Source organism: Limulus polyphemus, unplaced genomic scaffold (genome assembly GCF_000517525.1).
Source record: "Limulus polyphemus unplaced genomic scaffold, Limulus_polyphemus-2.1.2 Scaffold589, whole genome shotgun sequence".
Classification (NCBI taxonomy): domain Eukaryota; kingdom Metazoa; phylum Arthropoda; class Merostomata; order Xiphosura; family Limulidae; genus Limulus; species Limulus polyphemus.
In genome coordinates this window covers 92,028-111,135 of record NW_013666199.1, presented here as the reverse complement: position 1 = coordinate 111,135, position 19,108 = coordinate 92,028, and the positions used below count along the sequence as shown (strand labels likewise).

General features: G+C 31.3%; 1 protein-coding gene across 2 annotated transcripts in view; it reads right to left on the bottom strand.

Annotated features, from left to right (window-relative positions):
* LOC106459299 (epidermal growth factor receptor-like) overlaps positions 1-19,108 on the bottom strand; it is a 161,709-nt gene that overhangs the window by 52,468 nt on the left and 90,133 nt on the right. For both annotated transcript variants that reach the window (XM_022385755.1, XM_022385757.1), the window contains exons 2-8: positions 15,395-15,519; positions 12,494-12,707; positions 8,610-8,747; positions 6,680-6,867; positions 5,045-5,186; positions 4,472-4,573; positions 933-1,053 (exon numbers count right to left, since the gene is read on the bottom strand). In XM_022385755.1, coding sequence (XP_022241463.1) covers positions 933-1,053; positions 4,472-4,573; positions 5,045-5,186; positions 6,680-6,867; positions 8,610-8,747; positions 12,494-12,707; positions 15,395-15,519 — 1,030 coding nt within the window. The remainder of the gene's footprint in view (positions 1-932; positions 1,054-4,471; positions 4,574-5,044; positions 5,187-6,679; positions 6,868-8,609; positions 8,748-12,493; positions 12,708-15,394; positions 15,520-19,108) is intronic.

The window sequence follows — 19,108 nt, the reverse complement described above, 5'->3', positions numbered from 1 at the left end:
ATATGTAATTGTAAAAAACGCAAAAATAACCCATAAAAACTAGCAAAACACAAAATGTGAAACCGCAAATTTGCATGTATCTTCGCATGCATCCAACAAACCTTCACACCAATTTGGTGAACAACTGTCACAAACAGGCAAAGTAATGGTAAAAAACACAAAAATGCACATAAAAACCACAAAATTCAAAACTGAAAATTTGTATGTAACCCCACATGGACTTAATGAGCCTCCATACCAATTTTGGTGAAGATCCATCCACACCCTGCAAAGTAGTTAAATGGAAATACAACAGACAGTATTATTATGTTTACATAGATGAATTTTAGGTCTTGAGGTTCAGTTAAAATGCACAATAACTCTATAAGTGGCACTCAAGTTATTTCTAATAAAAATTTTGAAACAGAAAATGGTTGCAACATCAAAAGCTGTTACCTGTGCAATGTTACTTTGTAAATTAAGTATGTTACATTCTTGTACTGTGAGAAAAGCTAATTCATATTTACTTCCATACTGTTACAAAAAAACAAACAAATAAGATAGTACATAATAAAAACAGGAATAATGCTGGTAAGACATGTTTATTTCATAGCATCAGAAAAGGAACTCAATAACTAGAGCACTTTTACCCCTGACGAAAGAAAGTCCACTTTTCAAAAGTACTCAACTTATTGGGTTTCGTTCCCGATGCTCATTTTTTTCAGTTGATCATGTGTGCATTTGCATATTATAAGAGCTAATTTATAGTTTTTAAAGATATCGTGGCTCCATAGTTTATAGTACTTCCTCTTAATTTTATAAAAAGAAAAGAAAAGTTGTATTGAAAAGCAGCAAATTAGAATTTACTTTCTAAATTAGTAATCTGTCAAAGAAACAAAAATATTATAATTTTTCTATTTTTACAATATTGAAAACAAAAAACGAGTGCTTACTCTTCAAAATCTGTGTAGCTTCCAAACGTTGACTCAAGTATGGTAATGGATCCTTCAATAATGGTACAGTCACGAAATTTCTCAATATTTCCAGAATGTAGCACATCAACACCAGTGCAAGCTGTGAGAAAAGCAGCAGAGATTCACATATTATTAGACACTAAATATTACACAGTGTCTTTTATATATTTCCATGACCTAAAAATATATACTCTTTAAGCAATTCTTGTTACAAGATAGCAAAATGTTCCTATTTTTGTAAAAAATATTTAAAATATAAAGAAACTGAGATAATAAAAAATATTCCTTTAAAAACTGACCCCAAATCTAACATATATACAAATGTCATAAAAAACTGTACAAAAAAGTAATATTCTAGATTAAGTTATTACCAAACAAAGATGTCAATTTGTTGAATCTAATAACAAGTCTTGAAAAGAGTAGTAATACTAATGGGGAAAGGGTGCTTCAAACAAAGTAGTGAACCTGGGCCCAGGTGCCCAAAAAAACACAAAAATAAATTTGGTTTTCACAGTAGTATTTCTTATAAAATATGTATGCATATTCTAGAAAAAGGATAAAGCACTTATGAATTAATGATTCCCTGTTCTACCCAATCATGATCAAATGTTCTCTTTATGTGTTTTCAAAGGTTTGTTTCCTTAGAAATTGTTCAAACCACATGATGTAACATCATAAAAGGGTGGCAAACAAGATGTGGACTAATAAAAGCATTAAAAGATAAAAAAGAGTCACAAGAGAAACAAGACATAGATAATATATTCTCAAAGGATGATAATTTCTTAGCAAATAGAAACCTATACTTTTGGGATGGGTAGAGAAATTTAAAAGTAAAAATCTACAAGTGCATTATTTACAGGTGAGACTCCTCAGAGCTACACAGCCTTGACAAATTGATTGGCAGAAGGGTCAGGATGAAAGCTTGATGGGCCATGATGTAACTAACACTCCTGAATAAAGTTCATTGTGTATTTGTTATTTTTTCATTACTATGTGTCATTAGCTATCATAAAAAATAGTTTGTTAGTGGTACATGCTCAATATATTTTAACACAGTTAATGTTGTTTATGACTGCATTGCAATTTTTTTGTCTTATATGTGTATTATTATTATTATTTACAAACGGAATTACATCATAAACAATTGTTTTGTTAAAACTTTGTTTTGTTATTCGTAAAAAAATTAAACATTTAAACAGGTTCGTTTTATTTTGCTGTTAGTAATTCAGTACTGCTGTATTGTATTTACATAATATTTAGTTTTTTTCTGGCTAAACCTTGTTGCCTCATGGGCCTAAAATCATCTCTTGAACTGCCCCTTGGAAAATACTTATTGCACCCCTGCTTTAAGATCTTAAGTTTAATAAGTGTATTCTTTACATGTACAAAAGGTGAGACGTTATGAAGAAACTGAAAACACATTGTAAACCATGACTCACATGACTACCCTCTTTAAAAGGGGAATGAACCCTTGCAACACCTTATATATATATATAGACCCATACAATTATGACTTTTTTATACATTTTAAATTATTATATAACCTGCAATCATGACTCATGCAGCTACTTGCTTCAGTAAGATTATGGTCCCTTGCAACCATAATTTGGGAAATCATACATTTCAGTAAAGTACAAACACTTACCCATAATACAAGCAGCTACTTTTTTTTTTATTTGATATATGAACCCTTCCATACACTAAAATAAAACAACAATAAACTAGAGAGAGAAAACTTGGCTACTTGTAATTAAACTCATGCAAGAAGTTGGAGTTTGAAACCAAATATTAGTACAAAAAAAAAACAACTGATGAAAAGCTCTGACCAAGGTTTGAGCCTCGGACCTTCAGCTCATGGCTACTGTTTTGAAACTAATGTTCTACCAACTGAGTACCATGGATTTTAAGCCCAAAGATAATCATAATATATTGCTCTTTTAAAAATATATTACTGGTCTATTAACTATTACAAAACACATTTATTGCCAATCAAAAATTTGACACTGAAATTAAATTTTTATATCATCTATTATTTAATTTTATAACAAAATCCAATTGCAGTAGCAATTTTTTATGTATTTGTAAACAAAATCCAGTTGTTATGCCCCCATTTCTTTTTCATGCATGATTTTTGATACTGCATGAATTTTTCAATGAATATTTTAGAGTAGACAGACTTAGTAACATGTCTTTCTGATATTATATACACTTCTAAATTTTAATTTTAAAACAAAATTAATGTCTTGTGACCCCTTTCACATAGAGTTCTTAACCTTATACCAAAATCTGATCATAGCAACATTTCTACTTCATTAAAATTTTATACTACATTTTAATAAACTGCAACAGCCTTTTTTTGTATTGAGTAAGCTACTTAGTTTTCATTGTAAAATATTTTGAACATAGAATCTAATGCTAGTGACATTTATTCTTTATTACATAAACTCCTCAATTTTATACTAATTTTGGATGAAAACTGGCAGCCACTTTACACATACCCCCATTAACCTAAGCCAAACATTTTATCTTAATGTTGCCTTTTCTCCTTAAATGCATTCTTCAACTGCATATAAATTATGATCATCAATACACTTTTTAATCATGAATTGCATTTTCACAAGTTTTAAACTATGCAATATTTTATCATCACAAGTGTACTAGAACTTACATGATAGTCTAAAGAATAAACTATCAAATAATTACCTAATCTATGCAAAAACAAGTGTTTTGGTGATTTGGTATGTGGGAGAATGAGTGCAGTGATTTGTAACAGGTGGATTGAAAGAGAGAAGACAGTGTTGGAGATGGAATAAAAAGAAACACTATTTAAGAAAAGCTGATTAAAATAATGGTGGATTATTGCATTATGACACAAAGAAAATTAAAAATAAAGCAACTGATTTATTGTGTTTAAAAAATTGGAAATATTGGAAAGGTGCACAATCAGAAGATTGAAGAACAAAGATGGAACTTCTACATCATGTTCAGACTCCTTCAAAACATAAATAAAACTCAAGCTAAATCTATACACTATGTAAGGTAAGATACAACATAACTATCCCATGAAACAATACATAAGTTCCTTAACTATAGCTACCATAGAAGGTAATATCTGAAGCTGAATCTATACACAAGATAAAGCAGAATACAATTCCACTATCCTATTAAACAATATATAAGTTCCTTTACTGGACTCTCTACAGAAAATAATACTTCAGGACAAAGCAATATGTAGGGTACAGCAGAATACGATTCAACTATTCCCTAAAACAACATTAAACTATGAGTCAGCACTCTTAATAAAGTCGTTTATCACTGTCATAATGATCTAGGATTAATATTAAATGACATTAGAATATTTTTTGGGAAAATTGAATTTTCTGCTCTTTTATACTCTTTACTATTAAAATGAATTCCTTCAATAACAAACCTAGAGACCTACAACAATATGCATACTTTAACATTATTACATTCACTAACTTCTAGCAAAAAACAAACAAATTCATATAAAACTTTACATTTAGGGCAAGGACCATCACATGCCACACATTCTCCATTAACAGCTTTTTTGTCAGATGGACATGACCGTACACAGGCTCCATTATCCTTCAACAGATGTTCTGAATAAACAATGTATAAATCATATTTATTAATTCTAAAAAAGATTTTAGCCTTAAAATCATGTTTAAATACTTAAATATTTTTAAAAAATCAGCCTAGACTTTAAAAAATAATTCTTTTTTTTTGCTCAATCTTTTTCAATAAGTATGTTTTACTTTGTTTCATAACACCAAATAATTGGTGCTTTACATCTTGGTGATATACTCCATAAAGCTTTCTTTCATGAAAATGCTAAACAATTTTAGTTATCTTAAATTCTAGAACAAAATATCAAGTTTTTTTACAACTTTCCTTTCTCTGTGTAGGAATAATTATTATAATAAAAAATTTCATCCTTCTAAATTTTCAAATTTATTTTCTCAGTTACAAAAAATATTATACTGCAAATATAAATAAGAAAGAAATGTTACTTAAAAATGTTCTAAAGCCAAAACTCAAGTGTACATGTCAGAAATCTCTATGGTGGTTACCTGGACAATTTTTAACACAAGTTGCACCATAAGCATATTTTCCATTAGGGTTGTCTTCCCACGAATAGGTTGATGGATTGTAACGCTTCATTGGAGGACATTCTTGCTTACAAACATCGTCATCATGAAAATTGAGACAAGCCTGTAAACCCAGAAATTTTCCTCCAGTAAAAAACTCCAAAACAAATTAGAGAAAAAAAAAAACTTTTCAATCAGTGAAGAGTGTATATTATTATCAACCATACTTCAAACTCAACTTATATTAAGCATCTCTGTCCTTATTAAATCAGTCATATTTTCATGATTTATCCAAGTGTCATTACTTTATATAGATAAAGCTGCTTGATTAAAAGGTATTCCTTACATTTACTTTTTACTTCTGGATAAAGGAACTGAAAAAATGTAATTGATTATTATGTTAAAGGTATGGCACAAGGCAAGGGTAAATACTGTTGCAATATCATGGGAAAATTTTGAGATACTCCCTTTGATGCATTTTTCTGGAGTCACTGACTATTACAGACTTAAGCAGTCATATACTAGAGAAATGGGGAGAAGAACTGAAAAAATTGTCAACTGTGTAATCACTTAAATAGGATTGCAACCATGGCTTTATATTTTTTGTTTACTGTGTTATTAATCACAAAGTTAATTTTGATCAATTAAGCACAGTTATATGAAATTTCATAAACAGCTTATAAATTACAAAATTCTATTTGATCAAGTGTACTCAACCACTAGTAGCATGCTGCCTACTGAAGATTCCAGCAAACAGAGCCAAAATCTCACAAAAACATAAAAATTCGATCTAATTCTTTCATAGAGTAAATATCCTAGAGTTTTTAATGCTATAAAGCAGCATTCGTACATAATTGAGTCTCGAATTATATTTACATTACTTTCATGTTAAGTGAATCTTGTCAACATGTATATCATACAGTTGCTAATTTGGTATTATATTAATAACAAAAGATACTGCTATCTGATGTTAACATAGGCTTATTGCTCTAGTATTAGTTACAAACAATGATTAATAATTATAGCATAAAAATAACTTATGACCAGAACTTAAAACACAGAATAATAGGTTTGAATATTTAAAGCAGGTTAACAGTTACAAAAGATAAAAAGATCATTATTAGTAAAAAAATAACAACTAAAAAACAGAAATGGCAATCTTATTGTCAGTAAACTTTGGAAAGTCATGCATTTACTTTTTAACAGTGGCTATTAGCAACTGATAACTGCAGTTAGTATTTCTTTATGTTATTTAACATATAGATATCAGAAGACTGTTGTCGTTTCAAAATTCTTTTATAAAAAAAATACAAATAAACATTATACAGAAGCTAAGGTACTGTTGATTAAGACTTATCCAGTATGCTTGACTTTACTTCCTAACCTGACTCAATAATTCAATATTTCCCATGATATCAGTTTGTTGGCTCTGTATCATTACATTCTTTCTACTATAAATTCATTTAGCAAAATCTTGAAAGATTATGTTTACCTATTGTGTAATCTAGTAATTTATTTTAGAAATGTTAAAATCTTTTATGCAAATTATAAAAAAAAAGCTTGTCTATGTTTAAAGACCAATATGAAAAAAAATTATCACACTTATTTATAACTTACCAAACAGTCACTTTGTTTTGGTCCAGTGCAACCTCCAGCACAAAAGAGATGGCAGCACTCTCGAGGATTGGGACCATAACAACGCCCCTGGTAGCACTGTGGGGAACAATTGATTTTGGAAAATCTTTGGCAATTTTCAGGTCCTTTCCCCCAACATCCAACTTCACAAGATTCATGACAATTTGGACCTAAAACCATCATTGTACATATAGTTGTTACTTCAGAATTTTTGTTATTTGTTTTTTTCTTTTATATAGAAGTTTAATTGGCAGATTCACTGAACTATAGGCAATATAGGGAGCTGGTTAAAAAATAAATTAGGAAATCTAAAAAGGTTTATGAGAAACAGCTGGCCAACAATAACATAACATAATTTTGAGACAACGCGAGACCTACTGGTCCATCTTAGCTATCCCATCCTCTAAACTAAACTACAACTATTAAATAAATAAATTTTAAAAAAAATCTTAAAGCCAGCCTTTATCATTTATATACTTATCAAGCTTTCTCTTAAACTCACTTAAATTTACTGCCTCCACAGCATTGGAAGGCAACCCATTCCAAAGGCCAACCACCCTGTTAGAAAAATAAAATTGTCTTAGCTGAAGATAACTCCTACCTCGCCAAAATTTATATTTGTGTCCCTTAGTCCTACTATTCTTACTGTTAAGTACGGAAAAAATGATTTTGCATCAACACTGTCAATTGCCTTTATAATATTAAACACTTCAATCAGATCTTCTCTAACTCTTCTTTTTTCAAGCGAAAACAATTTGAGAGATTTCAATCTCTCCTCTTATGATAACCCCTCCATCCAAGGCACCATTCTAGTAACCCTCCTCTGAACCCTTTCAAATAGTTCAATGTCCAAAAGTAAGGAGCCCAGGACTGAACACAATACTAAAATGTGGCCTAACCAATGACCTATAAAATGAAATAATAACCTTATTAGACTTTTTATTCAGTATTTCTATATATATAACCTAATATCCTATTTGCCCTACCACAAGCAACAGCACACTGCTTGGATGGCTTAATTAAGAGACTGATAATCCACATGCATTATCTTTCGTTTATTATAATTAAAACCCATTTGCCATTTATTTGTCCAACTCAATAAATAATCTAAATCCGTTTGTAAATCAATAGCATCTTCTTCACAGCTAGCAACACCCAAGACCTAATATCATCTACAAATTTAAGTAATTTATTGACCATTCCTTCGTCTATGTCACTGATGCAAATCAAAATGAGCAAAGGTCCTAAAACTGCGCCCTGAGGTACTCCACTTGTAACATTAATCCAATTTGACTGAATTCTATTTGTAACACCCCTCTGCTTTCTTCCATCCAGTCATTCTTCTGTCCAATTTGCTAAGGAAGTCAAAGATCAGATATGATATCTTTGTTTATTGTTTATTTGTTTAGCGTTTAACCAGGGGCCCATTGAGTCGGTGGTCCATTAAGAAAAATTGTAAAATTATTATTTTTTTAACAATATAATCTGGCGCCAAACTTCCCGTTAATGGCTTATAGTAACAGATGAGTAATAAACGGGTAATAAATGAGTAATAATAATAATAATACATTACTCTTTAATTATTTATTTTTTTGAGTGAGTGAGTTAGTTGCAGCAATGGTTTGGTCATTTAGGTCTATACTTTACTTAGATGAGTAGTAGATGTAATAAAAGTTGAAAAATGGAAAATTGTGTACAAGGTATTTCTAATTTGTGAACTGTGTGAACAGTACTGGTACATATTATAGGCTATGCATCAGCGCAGTACTCGGAATAGTTTTCCAAGAATCCCTCTCCTTCGACATCACTGAAGGGTTAGTACAGTATAAAAATAATTTTCCCGACCGTTTTTCATCTCAGTATGCTCCCGAGTTTAACATAAAGTTAATGTTCGATTGCTATAGCTACTTACATTCACGGTCTGTTGGTTTGGTACTGTTATATATAATGGCTTCAGAGCTCTGTCCACTTAATATCTCATTCCATTTTATGGTATCAATGAAACAAATGTTAATGTTGTTGACAAAACCAACATTTCCATTCAGGATATCTAAGGGAATACAAGAAGAAAAAATCAGAATTAGCTCAAATATGTCGACAGAGGGCTAATCCTCTCAAAAACAAATTGTGAAGTATTTAGGAAAGGATATTTTTTTACTCTTGCTACCTCTTAATTTTTAACAAATTCTTTATTCTCTTGATAAGCATATGAAAATATGATATTTTTATACTCATTATACCTAATTTCAGAAAACTGTAGCCACCAAAACCTTGTTTGTTAAGTAGAGGGTGCATTCTAGATAGTTCAAATTTTACGTCAAATATTTTCTACCGCATCTCAACGGAGATTATAATTTAAAGATAATATTGAAGAGTAGAGTTAGTTAAAATGATAGTCATAAAAGGTAGAGTTATTTCGAGATATAATAGTTAATCTGTGTGTTATCTATCTCGGTTACTTTATGTAAGTTAGTAGTAGTAGGCTTAGTTAAGATAAAGAAGAATTATTTTAGAACAGAGTTGTTGATAGTGTTTGCCAATCACGCTAAATTGTACAAGTAAGTTGATTTTTATCTACGTTACATAGTATAATTAGCGTGGCTAAACCTTAGGCCTACAAGTTACAACAGTGTTCCAGCTTGCAATAACATTAAACTTAAAGGAGGAAAAACTAAGTTGTGAGTGTAACCAGATTAAACGTTGAATTATTTCACTAGATAGTTTAAAAAAACGAGCCTACGAAAAAACCATGCTACAACACTTGTTTAGTTGTTATGAGTGGTATATTATTTTTCGTGATGATACAGTGGAATTTTGATTAAACTTTCACTAAAAATTACTACAAGGACACAAACTGAGATAGGAAACCTGCTATAAATGATAAAACAACTGAATGAAGAAAAAAGAGAAAGAGACAATACATAAGAAGATCAAGAAGAAGAAAGAGGTTGTTTTTTTTAGAGCAAAGCCAGTTAAGCCACATTGGGCTATTTGCTGTGTTCACCGCGGAAATCGAACCCTAGAGTTTAGCGTTGTTAGTAAACTCATCGCTGTTCTACAGGGGGACAGAAAGAAATTGAAAAATAAAAGAAAGCCAAGAAGAAATTTCAAGAAAATTGAAAGATGATCAAGGAGAATGTGACAGGGAATTAAAAGGCCATGAGACAATAATTTAAAAGAAGAACTTGAAGAAAGGGTCAAACTATTTAAAGAAGTATAAAAATCATACATAAATCTGATTGAAGACAAAATTCATGAAACTATTAAAGATGTACAAAAAGATTACAACAACAAGATTGAAGAAGTAATGATAAAACTGAGAAAAATAGAATAGAGCATAATTCAGGTGGAAAAGAACATCAATAACAGAAAAAAAAAGCATCTAGAAAACGAAATGTTAAATGCAAAAGTTAAAATAGACACACCTCTTTCCGTATAAGCTCAAGAATTACAACCAAAAACACCATCTACTTCAAGGTACAGAATTGAAATCATACTACCAGGCTCAGTTCAAAATAATTTCAAGAGTGGACAGGTGGAATAGTGAACAACAAGCTATCCATCTTGCTGTCCATTTAAAAGGACCAGCTTTGACAATATTGAGTAACCAGCCAGCTGAAAGCCATAACAGCATTAGTAGCTGTTTTGTCCAACACGTTTGGAGTGTCACACCAGAAAGAAGTATTAAGAGCAAAGTTCTGGAATAGGATAGGAAGGAAATAAAAGACTTTAGCTGAACTAGCAGAAGATTTTGAAAGGCTTGCCCATCGATCTTACCCAGATGCATGTCATGAGATGATAGAATTCTTTGAACGGGAGCAATTTATAGACGCCATAAGAGATGAGGATATGAGAATTAGGCTGAAGCAGAGTAGGTGATGGAACTGGAATCCATCAAAGATGCAGATAAACTATTAAAGGGGCCATATAGATGTTACAGGAATATTAGATCCTGTAGTACTGAAACTTCAATTCCTCCTGAGAATAGTCTAGAAAAACTAACAAAATTAATCAGGCAATTAATTAAACAAAACAAAGAAAGTAAACCACGAGACTGTCATTGCATAAAAGACTGTTTAGTTTAGATATTATTGATTAATTTATTTTGTGAGTGAATATTTTATGATTGTTTAGTATATATCATGACTTAAGCTTAACAAGTAAAATATCCTGCAAAATTGATACTGGAGATAAAGCCCCAGTACATCAGTTAGTCAGGTGACTCCTACTTGCAAAACAGGCTGAGGCCTTTAAAGAAACAGAAGTCATGAAGGAGCAAGGAGAGATAGAACAGAGTACTTGGGCACCACATGTGAAGAAGAAGGATAGATTCATAAGTGATATTATATAAAAGTCTGTTTAGTTTAGATATTATTGATTAATTTATTTTTGTGAGTAAATATGTTATTATTGTTTAGTTTTTGTTATAATAAGAGTTAAAAGCAGACGATTGTAGTTGTGTTTACAAGTCATTGATATTGAGATTGTTGAACGTTGCATGTAATACATTGACGTCGAGAATACAGATATTTCTAGAAGGCCAGATGATTAAGTGGTAGAGATATAAATAGTGTAAGATGAGCGGAAACACCAGACAGGCAATAGCAGAAAAGAGTAAAGTCATGGCCGAGGAAAGTTCGGCGTGAAGTTAACTGCCGTAGAAGTGACAGGCCTAACGTTTAATATGTTAGAGTAAGACTAACAACAGAAAAGGAGATAATTACAATGTATTCCGTCAAAGCGTGGTTCTAAAGTAATTGAATCAGCCTGAGTGCACTTTGACAAAAGGAACAGGATATTTTGAATAAAGGAGACCAAACGATTACTGGAAGAGCAGTATAAGACTGTGGTAACTCGCGCCACAGTTGTAAGTGAATTATACACAGAACACTAGTGCGATAGAAATAGGAAAAGGTAGTTCGGCTTGTGAACTGAAATTCTAAAGTAATTGAATAGGCCTAAGTGGACTTTTTGACAAGAACCGTATAGTGTTTATGATATCTCTATGATCTCTATAGTGTAAAGAATTTGTTGTACATACTTAAACTAGTTCCGAATTTATATATTATTTTGAAAACCCTAAAGTGGCTGGGAAAGTTTGTTAATACGTATGGTCTAAGATTGGCATTTCCCATCTATTCAGTGACTTGTTAGAAATTGCGGTGTCAAGCAATAAATAATATGTAATTATGACTTTCAGGTTAAGGGCAATAAACAATAGAGTAAATGTCACAAGAACAGCACTGGAGCTGAAACATCAGAGGGTAACTATAAACCATAAGTATAAACATCAGAATTCGATTACTATGAAAAATACAAATGTAATGTTCTAAAATTTGTAACTAATGTATATAAATATTACAAGCCTAAAGACCAAAATATCAGAGGCAATAAGCATAGTAAAAACACTGAAAAAAAAACTGTTTTTCATTTGATGTGATTGGAATTCTCACAAGGTTTTATTAAAGAGAATAACTAGTTAATCCTGAGTGGCTGTTTAGTTTATAACTCAGATTGTAACTGTTGGGCTGCATCCAAATCTTGATCTCCGTTAGTATGCTTTTTATTTTGTAGATGCATTATTAGAAAAAAAATTATTAAGCTAAAAAAAAAGCTAATTCTAGTTTATATAAACGTTTTGTATCACATAATTTGTCATCCATTTCTAATTAAGCTATTCTCCTTCAGCAAAGCCTTCTATAAGTAACATATAACTTTGTTTACAGTTTGAAAAAATGATCAATGGAATCAAAACAGAATTACATTACTAAAAAATAAAAATCTAAAAGTAAATACCTCTAAGTGCTGGAAACTGTATTGATTCTATAGAACTGTGGTTGATAAAAAGGGAAAAAGATTGATTCTTGAGCATTCCGTTTACCATCAACAGTTTACGACCTCGAATGATCATCAAACTGGGAAATACAATCCTTTTAACATTTACAAATGAGATCAGGACATAGCCCGTGACTTCCCTTACGTCATGTAGAAAGGTCAAATCAATATCGTCCTATAGAAACATATTAAAGCAAATACATAAAAATGTTGCTGTTGCTATTAGATGTTATCTGTTACAAGTTTTTGTAAAACAAACAAGAAACAAATACGGTTATGTAGTGTATGTGGGATAATAATTATGGTGAGCCTAAATACATATTTTTATATACTGGCATAGATCCACAAAACATTTACGGTCAAATTAATATCTTTATTGCAACATTACTTCTTTAAATACATGATTTCTAGAATAATCATAAAAGCCAGGTGTCCGGATTTCGTGAGTTACACGAGCCCAACTCCACTTTTCCTCCTATAATACTTCCTCTTTTGATTGCCCGTTCCCATTTTAGTTGAATTCAATCACTAATATAGGCGTAAATAGCTCCTAAGTTTCGGGACTTTTTCTGCTAAATAAAAGCCTGTCAAGGAGGAAGTTTTTATACCAAGGATTTATTTAGCAGCGAGTGAAATTAATTTGTCATTTATTATGAAAGATGATTGAGTATTTACAAGAAATGTGGTTTTAAGATAACTATTGCAATAATGCAATTGATGTGATTACAAAACAACTGTGAAAAATTAATGTTGGGATAAGGGACGATGCTGGTAAGAGACACTCTTTAAAGTTTAAGTAAAGTAGATATTGCTCATGATAGGTTTTGGTTTCCCGAAGCTAGAAGGCCCTTTATTTTTCTTATGTCTGTTTACGGGCGGCAAAGTTGCAAATGCATATTGGAAGATTCAAATTTGGAAATCCACTTGTCTTAGGCCTAACATTAGTTAAGCCTTTATTATGCCTATATTCGGTAGAGATAAATTAACGATGTAACTTTTGTACATTTTTTTGCTTTAGTTTAGTTAGGGCTGAACTTTACCGTACTTAATAATACCAGTAAATATATTTATAATTTTATTCTACGACTTAACGTTAAACATTTTTTTAAATTGATAAGCTTTTAATATGCTGTTGGACAAAATGTCTACCGAAGTATATTCACATCCGTTGAAATTAGGTGCATGCGCATTTTCAGGACAGATAAACACTGGGTATTATTATTACAATATATATTATTTAACAAACCAAAGGTTATCGTAGTCGCCGTTTACGGGAGGAACCAAACTACCTGGGAAGATTTGGTTGATTTGTTTTAAATTTCGCGCAAAGCTACTCTCGGGCTATCTGCGCTAGCCGTCCATAATTTATCAGTGATAGAAAGGCGGCTGGTCAAAACCACCCACCGCAAACTCTCGGGGCTACTCTTTTACCAACGAATAGTGGGGTTGACCGTTACATAATAACGTCCCCACATCCGTGTATTTCTTCTCCTCCCCACAAGTTTTATGAACACGTGAAGATGTAGCTTACACTACAGATGGACTATACGTAGGCTACTCTGCGGTTTCTGACTATCGGATTTTTCATTCTACAACTGGATTAATTTCTTGGTCAAATTATATTTTCGGCGAGTCAAGATTAGCGAACGAGTGTGTTGACTAGGTTTCTTCCCTCGAGACTATCAGTCCAAAATTAGGGGCGGCTTTACGCGAAAATTTCGACACAAAGAAGCTTTTATGTTTTAAATCTATTAATCACATGTGTATTATAATATTTCAATCACACCTCTGTTATAACTTTATTAATCACGTCTCTCTTATAAATCTAGGAATCATATTTAATTTATAAAGTATTTAAATAATTATGTTGGATTGCATTATGATGAAATAGAATCGTTTTAATATTTCTATTGTTTGGCTAGTCAATGCATAAAGTCGGTATACATATATATATATATATATATATATATAAACAAAAGGGTAACTATACGTAAATGTGCAGTTAATCAAACCAGGAAAACTATTTTACTATCCTATCTGAAACTACCGTAATATGATAAATTTGTTACCTACTGGAGAAAGGCTACGAAAATGAAACTAGTTTAATATATATTTATTAATAACAAATGGTTTTGTAATCGTTTTTCACCTGAAACATATTCTTCAACAATAATCTACGTAGAAGAGAGAAGGGGATCATGTAAATATGACCATCTGGAAATCACTTTTTCTTAATTAACTGAATGAACCAGAGGTAACAGTAAACCAACCTTGGAAACAATGTAAAAATGAGATATTAATACTCGATTATATTGGCCCAGCATGGCTTGACTCGCAATCTGAGGGTCGCGTGTTCGAATCCCTGTCCCATGAAACATACTCGCCCTTTCAGCCGTGGGGGCGATATAATGTTACGGTCAATCCCACTATTTGTTGGCGGTGGGTGGTGATGACTAGCTGCCTTCCCTCTTGTCTTTCACTGCTAAATTAGGGACGGCTAGCGCAGATAGTCCTCGTGTAGCTTTGCGCGAAATTAAGAAAAAAAAACGATTATACTGTAAATTTTATATATTCTGTCCGATTCTGCATCATTACAATTATTCTGTCACTATTCTCTTAATATCAAACAGTTGCCAAGATTGATCGAAACTTAGTGACGATGGCAAGAGCTTAATAATTGTTCATTACAAAGAACTAACGTCGTGTTTCTAATAAGATAACTTTTATATTAAATTTGGTAAAAACCTTAATAAATTCTACAGAGGGATCAGCACAAGGCATGTCACAGGAGTTATAATTCAACACTTGCATAACAAATTATTTAATTTATAAATTAAAAATGAACAGGAGAGATACACTTACAGTTAACCAAGTCAACTCTAAGTTTCCTTCAACATACGTGCAGTTAGTATACCGTTCCAGAAGGTTCTTGTTGTGGCTTTTTAAGTCGTTGGGTTTATACATTCGAGAACTAGTACCCAAGCATACTTGAAAAGACAGAGACAATGACATTTAACAAAAGATGCATAACTGTTCTAAATAACTGAATAAAAATCGTGAAATATATAAATATTTTTAGTATTTAATAACATGGTATTTGTTGTTTTTGTCACAGATTTAGGTTCCACGTATGTCATTCAGTGAAGGAAATGCACACTTCCTTTTAAGTATTATTTGAAATACTAAACATCCTTTTTTAAAACTTTTTATCTGTAAAAGTATCGCAAACTTTATTGTCGTTGGGGGTTTCTAACGTTTTTAAATGTTGACTTCCTGAAACTTCTTTCCAAAATAATAATTTTTAGCCAAATTTTACGTTTTTCTCAAGAACAAGCTGAATATAAAAACATAAAAATCCAGATTTTTTTTAGATTAACAATAAATTATAAAATACAGCAATACAAAAGATAATAAAAAATTAAAAAGTGTCGATTCTTTTGACATTCTGTAGATAGTAGATACAAAAGTGGAATGTTTAAATAATCTTAATTTCAATAATTGGCTTCTAAAAATTAATAATAATTTCGAAACGTTAAAACAATTATTTCTACAAATTTAACACATCAGCAAAATTCCGTATTTTATTGTATTGAAACAATTGTGAAAAAATAAGTAAAGTGTTTTTAACCTTATAATAATGTGTTATGATGTTTAAAATATTCTAATATTTGCTAGACTGTTTCTAAATATAGGATTATTATGCGAGTAAAATACGTTTCAAAAGACTCTACATAAAATATACAGTCCACTACAGATTTGCCCAGGTTTACTTATAAGGGGTGGAATTCCCCAAAATTGGTATAACTCAAATGATATATCAAATAGTCTCGGAATTTTCAAATAATTCTTTATATTTACAAATTTACCACATTCAAAACATCCTGCCAGCCTATTCTTTGTAGAATTATACACGGACTTTTCTCTACTTTAAAATACTTATATTTACGAGCTTTCGCAACAATGTTACGAGTCTATTCCTTGTTTATAGATCAAAGGCTGGAAATTTTTCATAAATGTATGGTTAAGTGAAAAGAAATAAAAAGCAGTATTCATATAAAAAGGTTTTGGAAGTAATGGAAAGATGTTTCCAATTTATAAACAATATTCAAAATCTACTACACGATCTATTTCGGGTTCTAAATCAAGTGAGAGTTTCGTTTTGAGAAAAATAAAATTCAAAAATAAAATTCACTAAAATAAAGGTTATGAGACTCGTCAAAAAATTTTAAATATTATGTTTTCACTTCTCAGTCTATTTAATCCAATAAAATGTAACTATTCTAAATGCCATTTCTTGCGAGTTTAATTTTGTTTGGGAATTTATGTAACATTACACATATTTTAGGAAATTAATCTCTTTAATTTTTTATAGGCAAGCAAAGTATAAGAATTTGGTAAAAAAAAAAATTTTGTAAAAACTGCTATATAAAAAAAGAGTTTCAAAATTATCATAAGGAGTATACGTTACCCCGATACTTAAATAATTCATTATTTTGACAGATTACTAAAATACAAAAATAATAACACTCACTTTATATCTGATCGAAAGATGTACTGAACCAATTACAAAGAATAATTCAGAGATTTATATCACAAACTGGAAGTCGCCCACTTAATGTTAAAATACAAATCTCTCTTACCTATTTATATGTTAAACGTGATAGAAAGTTTATAACTAATACCCTATTCACATGAGTACACATTTTATATAATTTGTGGAGAACTACATCTGAGCATGACAAACCCGTTGTTACTTGAAATGTAACGGTGAGCATGTATTCTCGTTACCAGTATACAATATTTGATAAACAATAATAGTCATATCAAGGGAGTATCATAATATAAAAATCACATTATAATATAAACTTAAAACTGAATCATGGTTAACTTCAACAAGAATGCATCAGAATGGCGCTAAGCGTGATAATGTTTTCTTTATACAAAATCAATTCTGAAACAAGGTTATTTGTATGCTATATTTTAATAAGGGACTGTCATTGCTCTTTCTATTAACATATTTTATTTAATACCGTATTGATAGTTTTCTATTAATTCAGCCCCCGAAGGCTCAACTGGAAGGCTTGAGGATTTATAATGTTAAAAGAAAATGGGGGGGGGGGGTCCTCACCCGTGGTTGGCACAGCGAAGACATCCTTTATGTAAATTTGCGCTTAAACACTAACAAACAAAAACTTACCTTCATTAGTAAGGTGATAAGGGAACTAAACTAAGATTTCTGAACTCGAAAAAATAAAAACAACACTGGAATATGACGAGTATACATTATTTTTAGTCAAACGTTTCATGTTATTCAATGAAATGCCTTATTTTACTAATATGTTGTGACTAGACTTGCAAGAACTTGGGAGGATCTGCCTAGCTTTACAGAGTACTAAAACAACATTGTACTAAAACCTGTAGATGCTCAAAATAAATGTAAAAGATAACAGCACCAACTAACCAGTTTACTGAAGGATGCCATCTGATGCCAACAACTGATGAAAAAATAAGTAAAATGTTTGGAACCTTCTAATAATGTCTTATGATGGACAGGATAACTTATATCTAATTAAAAATATAGTACACAAACACTACTAACTTTTTCCTTTCTTCGTAAATTTTCCCGTTTGAAAGGTTTCAACCACAAGCCAGTGGATTAGCACAAAAACCAAACCTACAAAGCGAGTTTGTCCTTGAAGGAGCATTGTACTGCTCATCTTTTAGTTGACTTCAAAATCAAACCAAAGTCATCATCTTGTTAAAATCATTAAAAGCTATGGTTCTCTATTCTTTTATTGCACGAAGACCTTAATGTTATAGATTGTAATGTATGAACTTACACGATGTATAATTACAAAAGTTAAATATATATATATACACACAAATTATGTACAAACTGAAATGTTAACAGAGATAAAGAAGTCCTTTCGACAAATTTCACTTTTCCAAAAAACATAACAGAACAACAACTGATTATTGATATAACGGTTTGGTTAAACAGTTCTCTGGCCATAGCTTGCTACCACTGTCGTCATCATCACACAAAGCTCCATCTTCTTGATGATCTCTAGACTTTCTTCGATAGCGGTCTGCGAGAATCATTTCTTGGACCACACTTTTGAATCCAACTTTGATATGTAATTTTCGGCAAATATATCTTCACACGAGGTTGCTTGGGTAAAGGAATAAGCTGGGACTACTGTAACAAAATTATCAGACAATAAGCTACAGAGTTCGGCATGGTTCACTGTTCATGATATTGTGCATAATTCGTTTTAAAAGTCATGAAGTCGCGTTTTCTTTTGTTTTTTCATTAGAGGAGCTTCTGAATATATAAGTAAATCAAGAGAAACATGTTTTTACTTGTTTATTACTCTATATCACGAAATTAAACTGCAGACTGTTGCACCTCCTGTTTTCACTATGATGATGGAAGTTCGCGTACAAAACCCATCCATATATACCCTAAAGAGGCTTATAACTTTGTTTTGTTTGTTGCTGCATTTCGCGCAAAGCTACACGAGGGCTGTATGCGCTAGTTGTCCCTAATTTAGCAGTGAAAGACTAGAGGGAAGG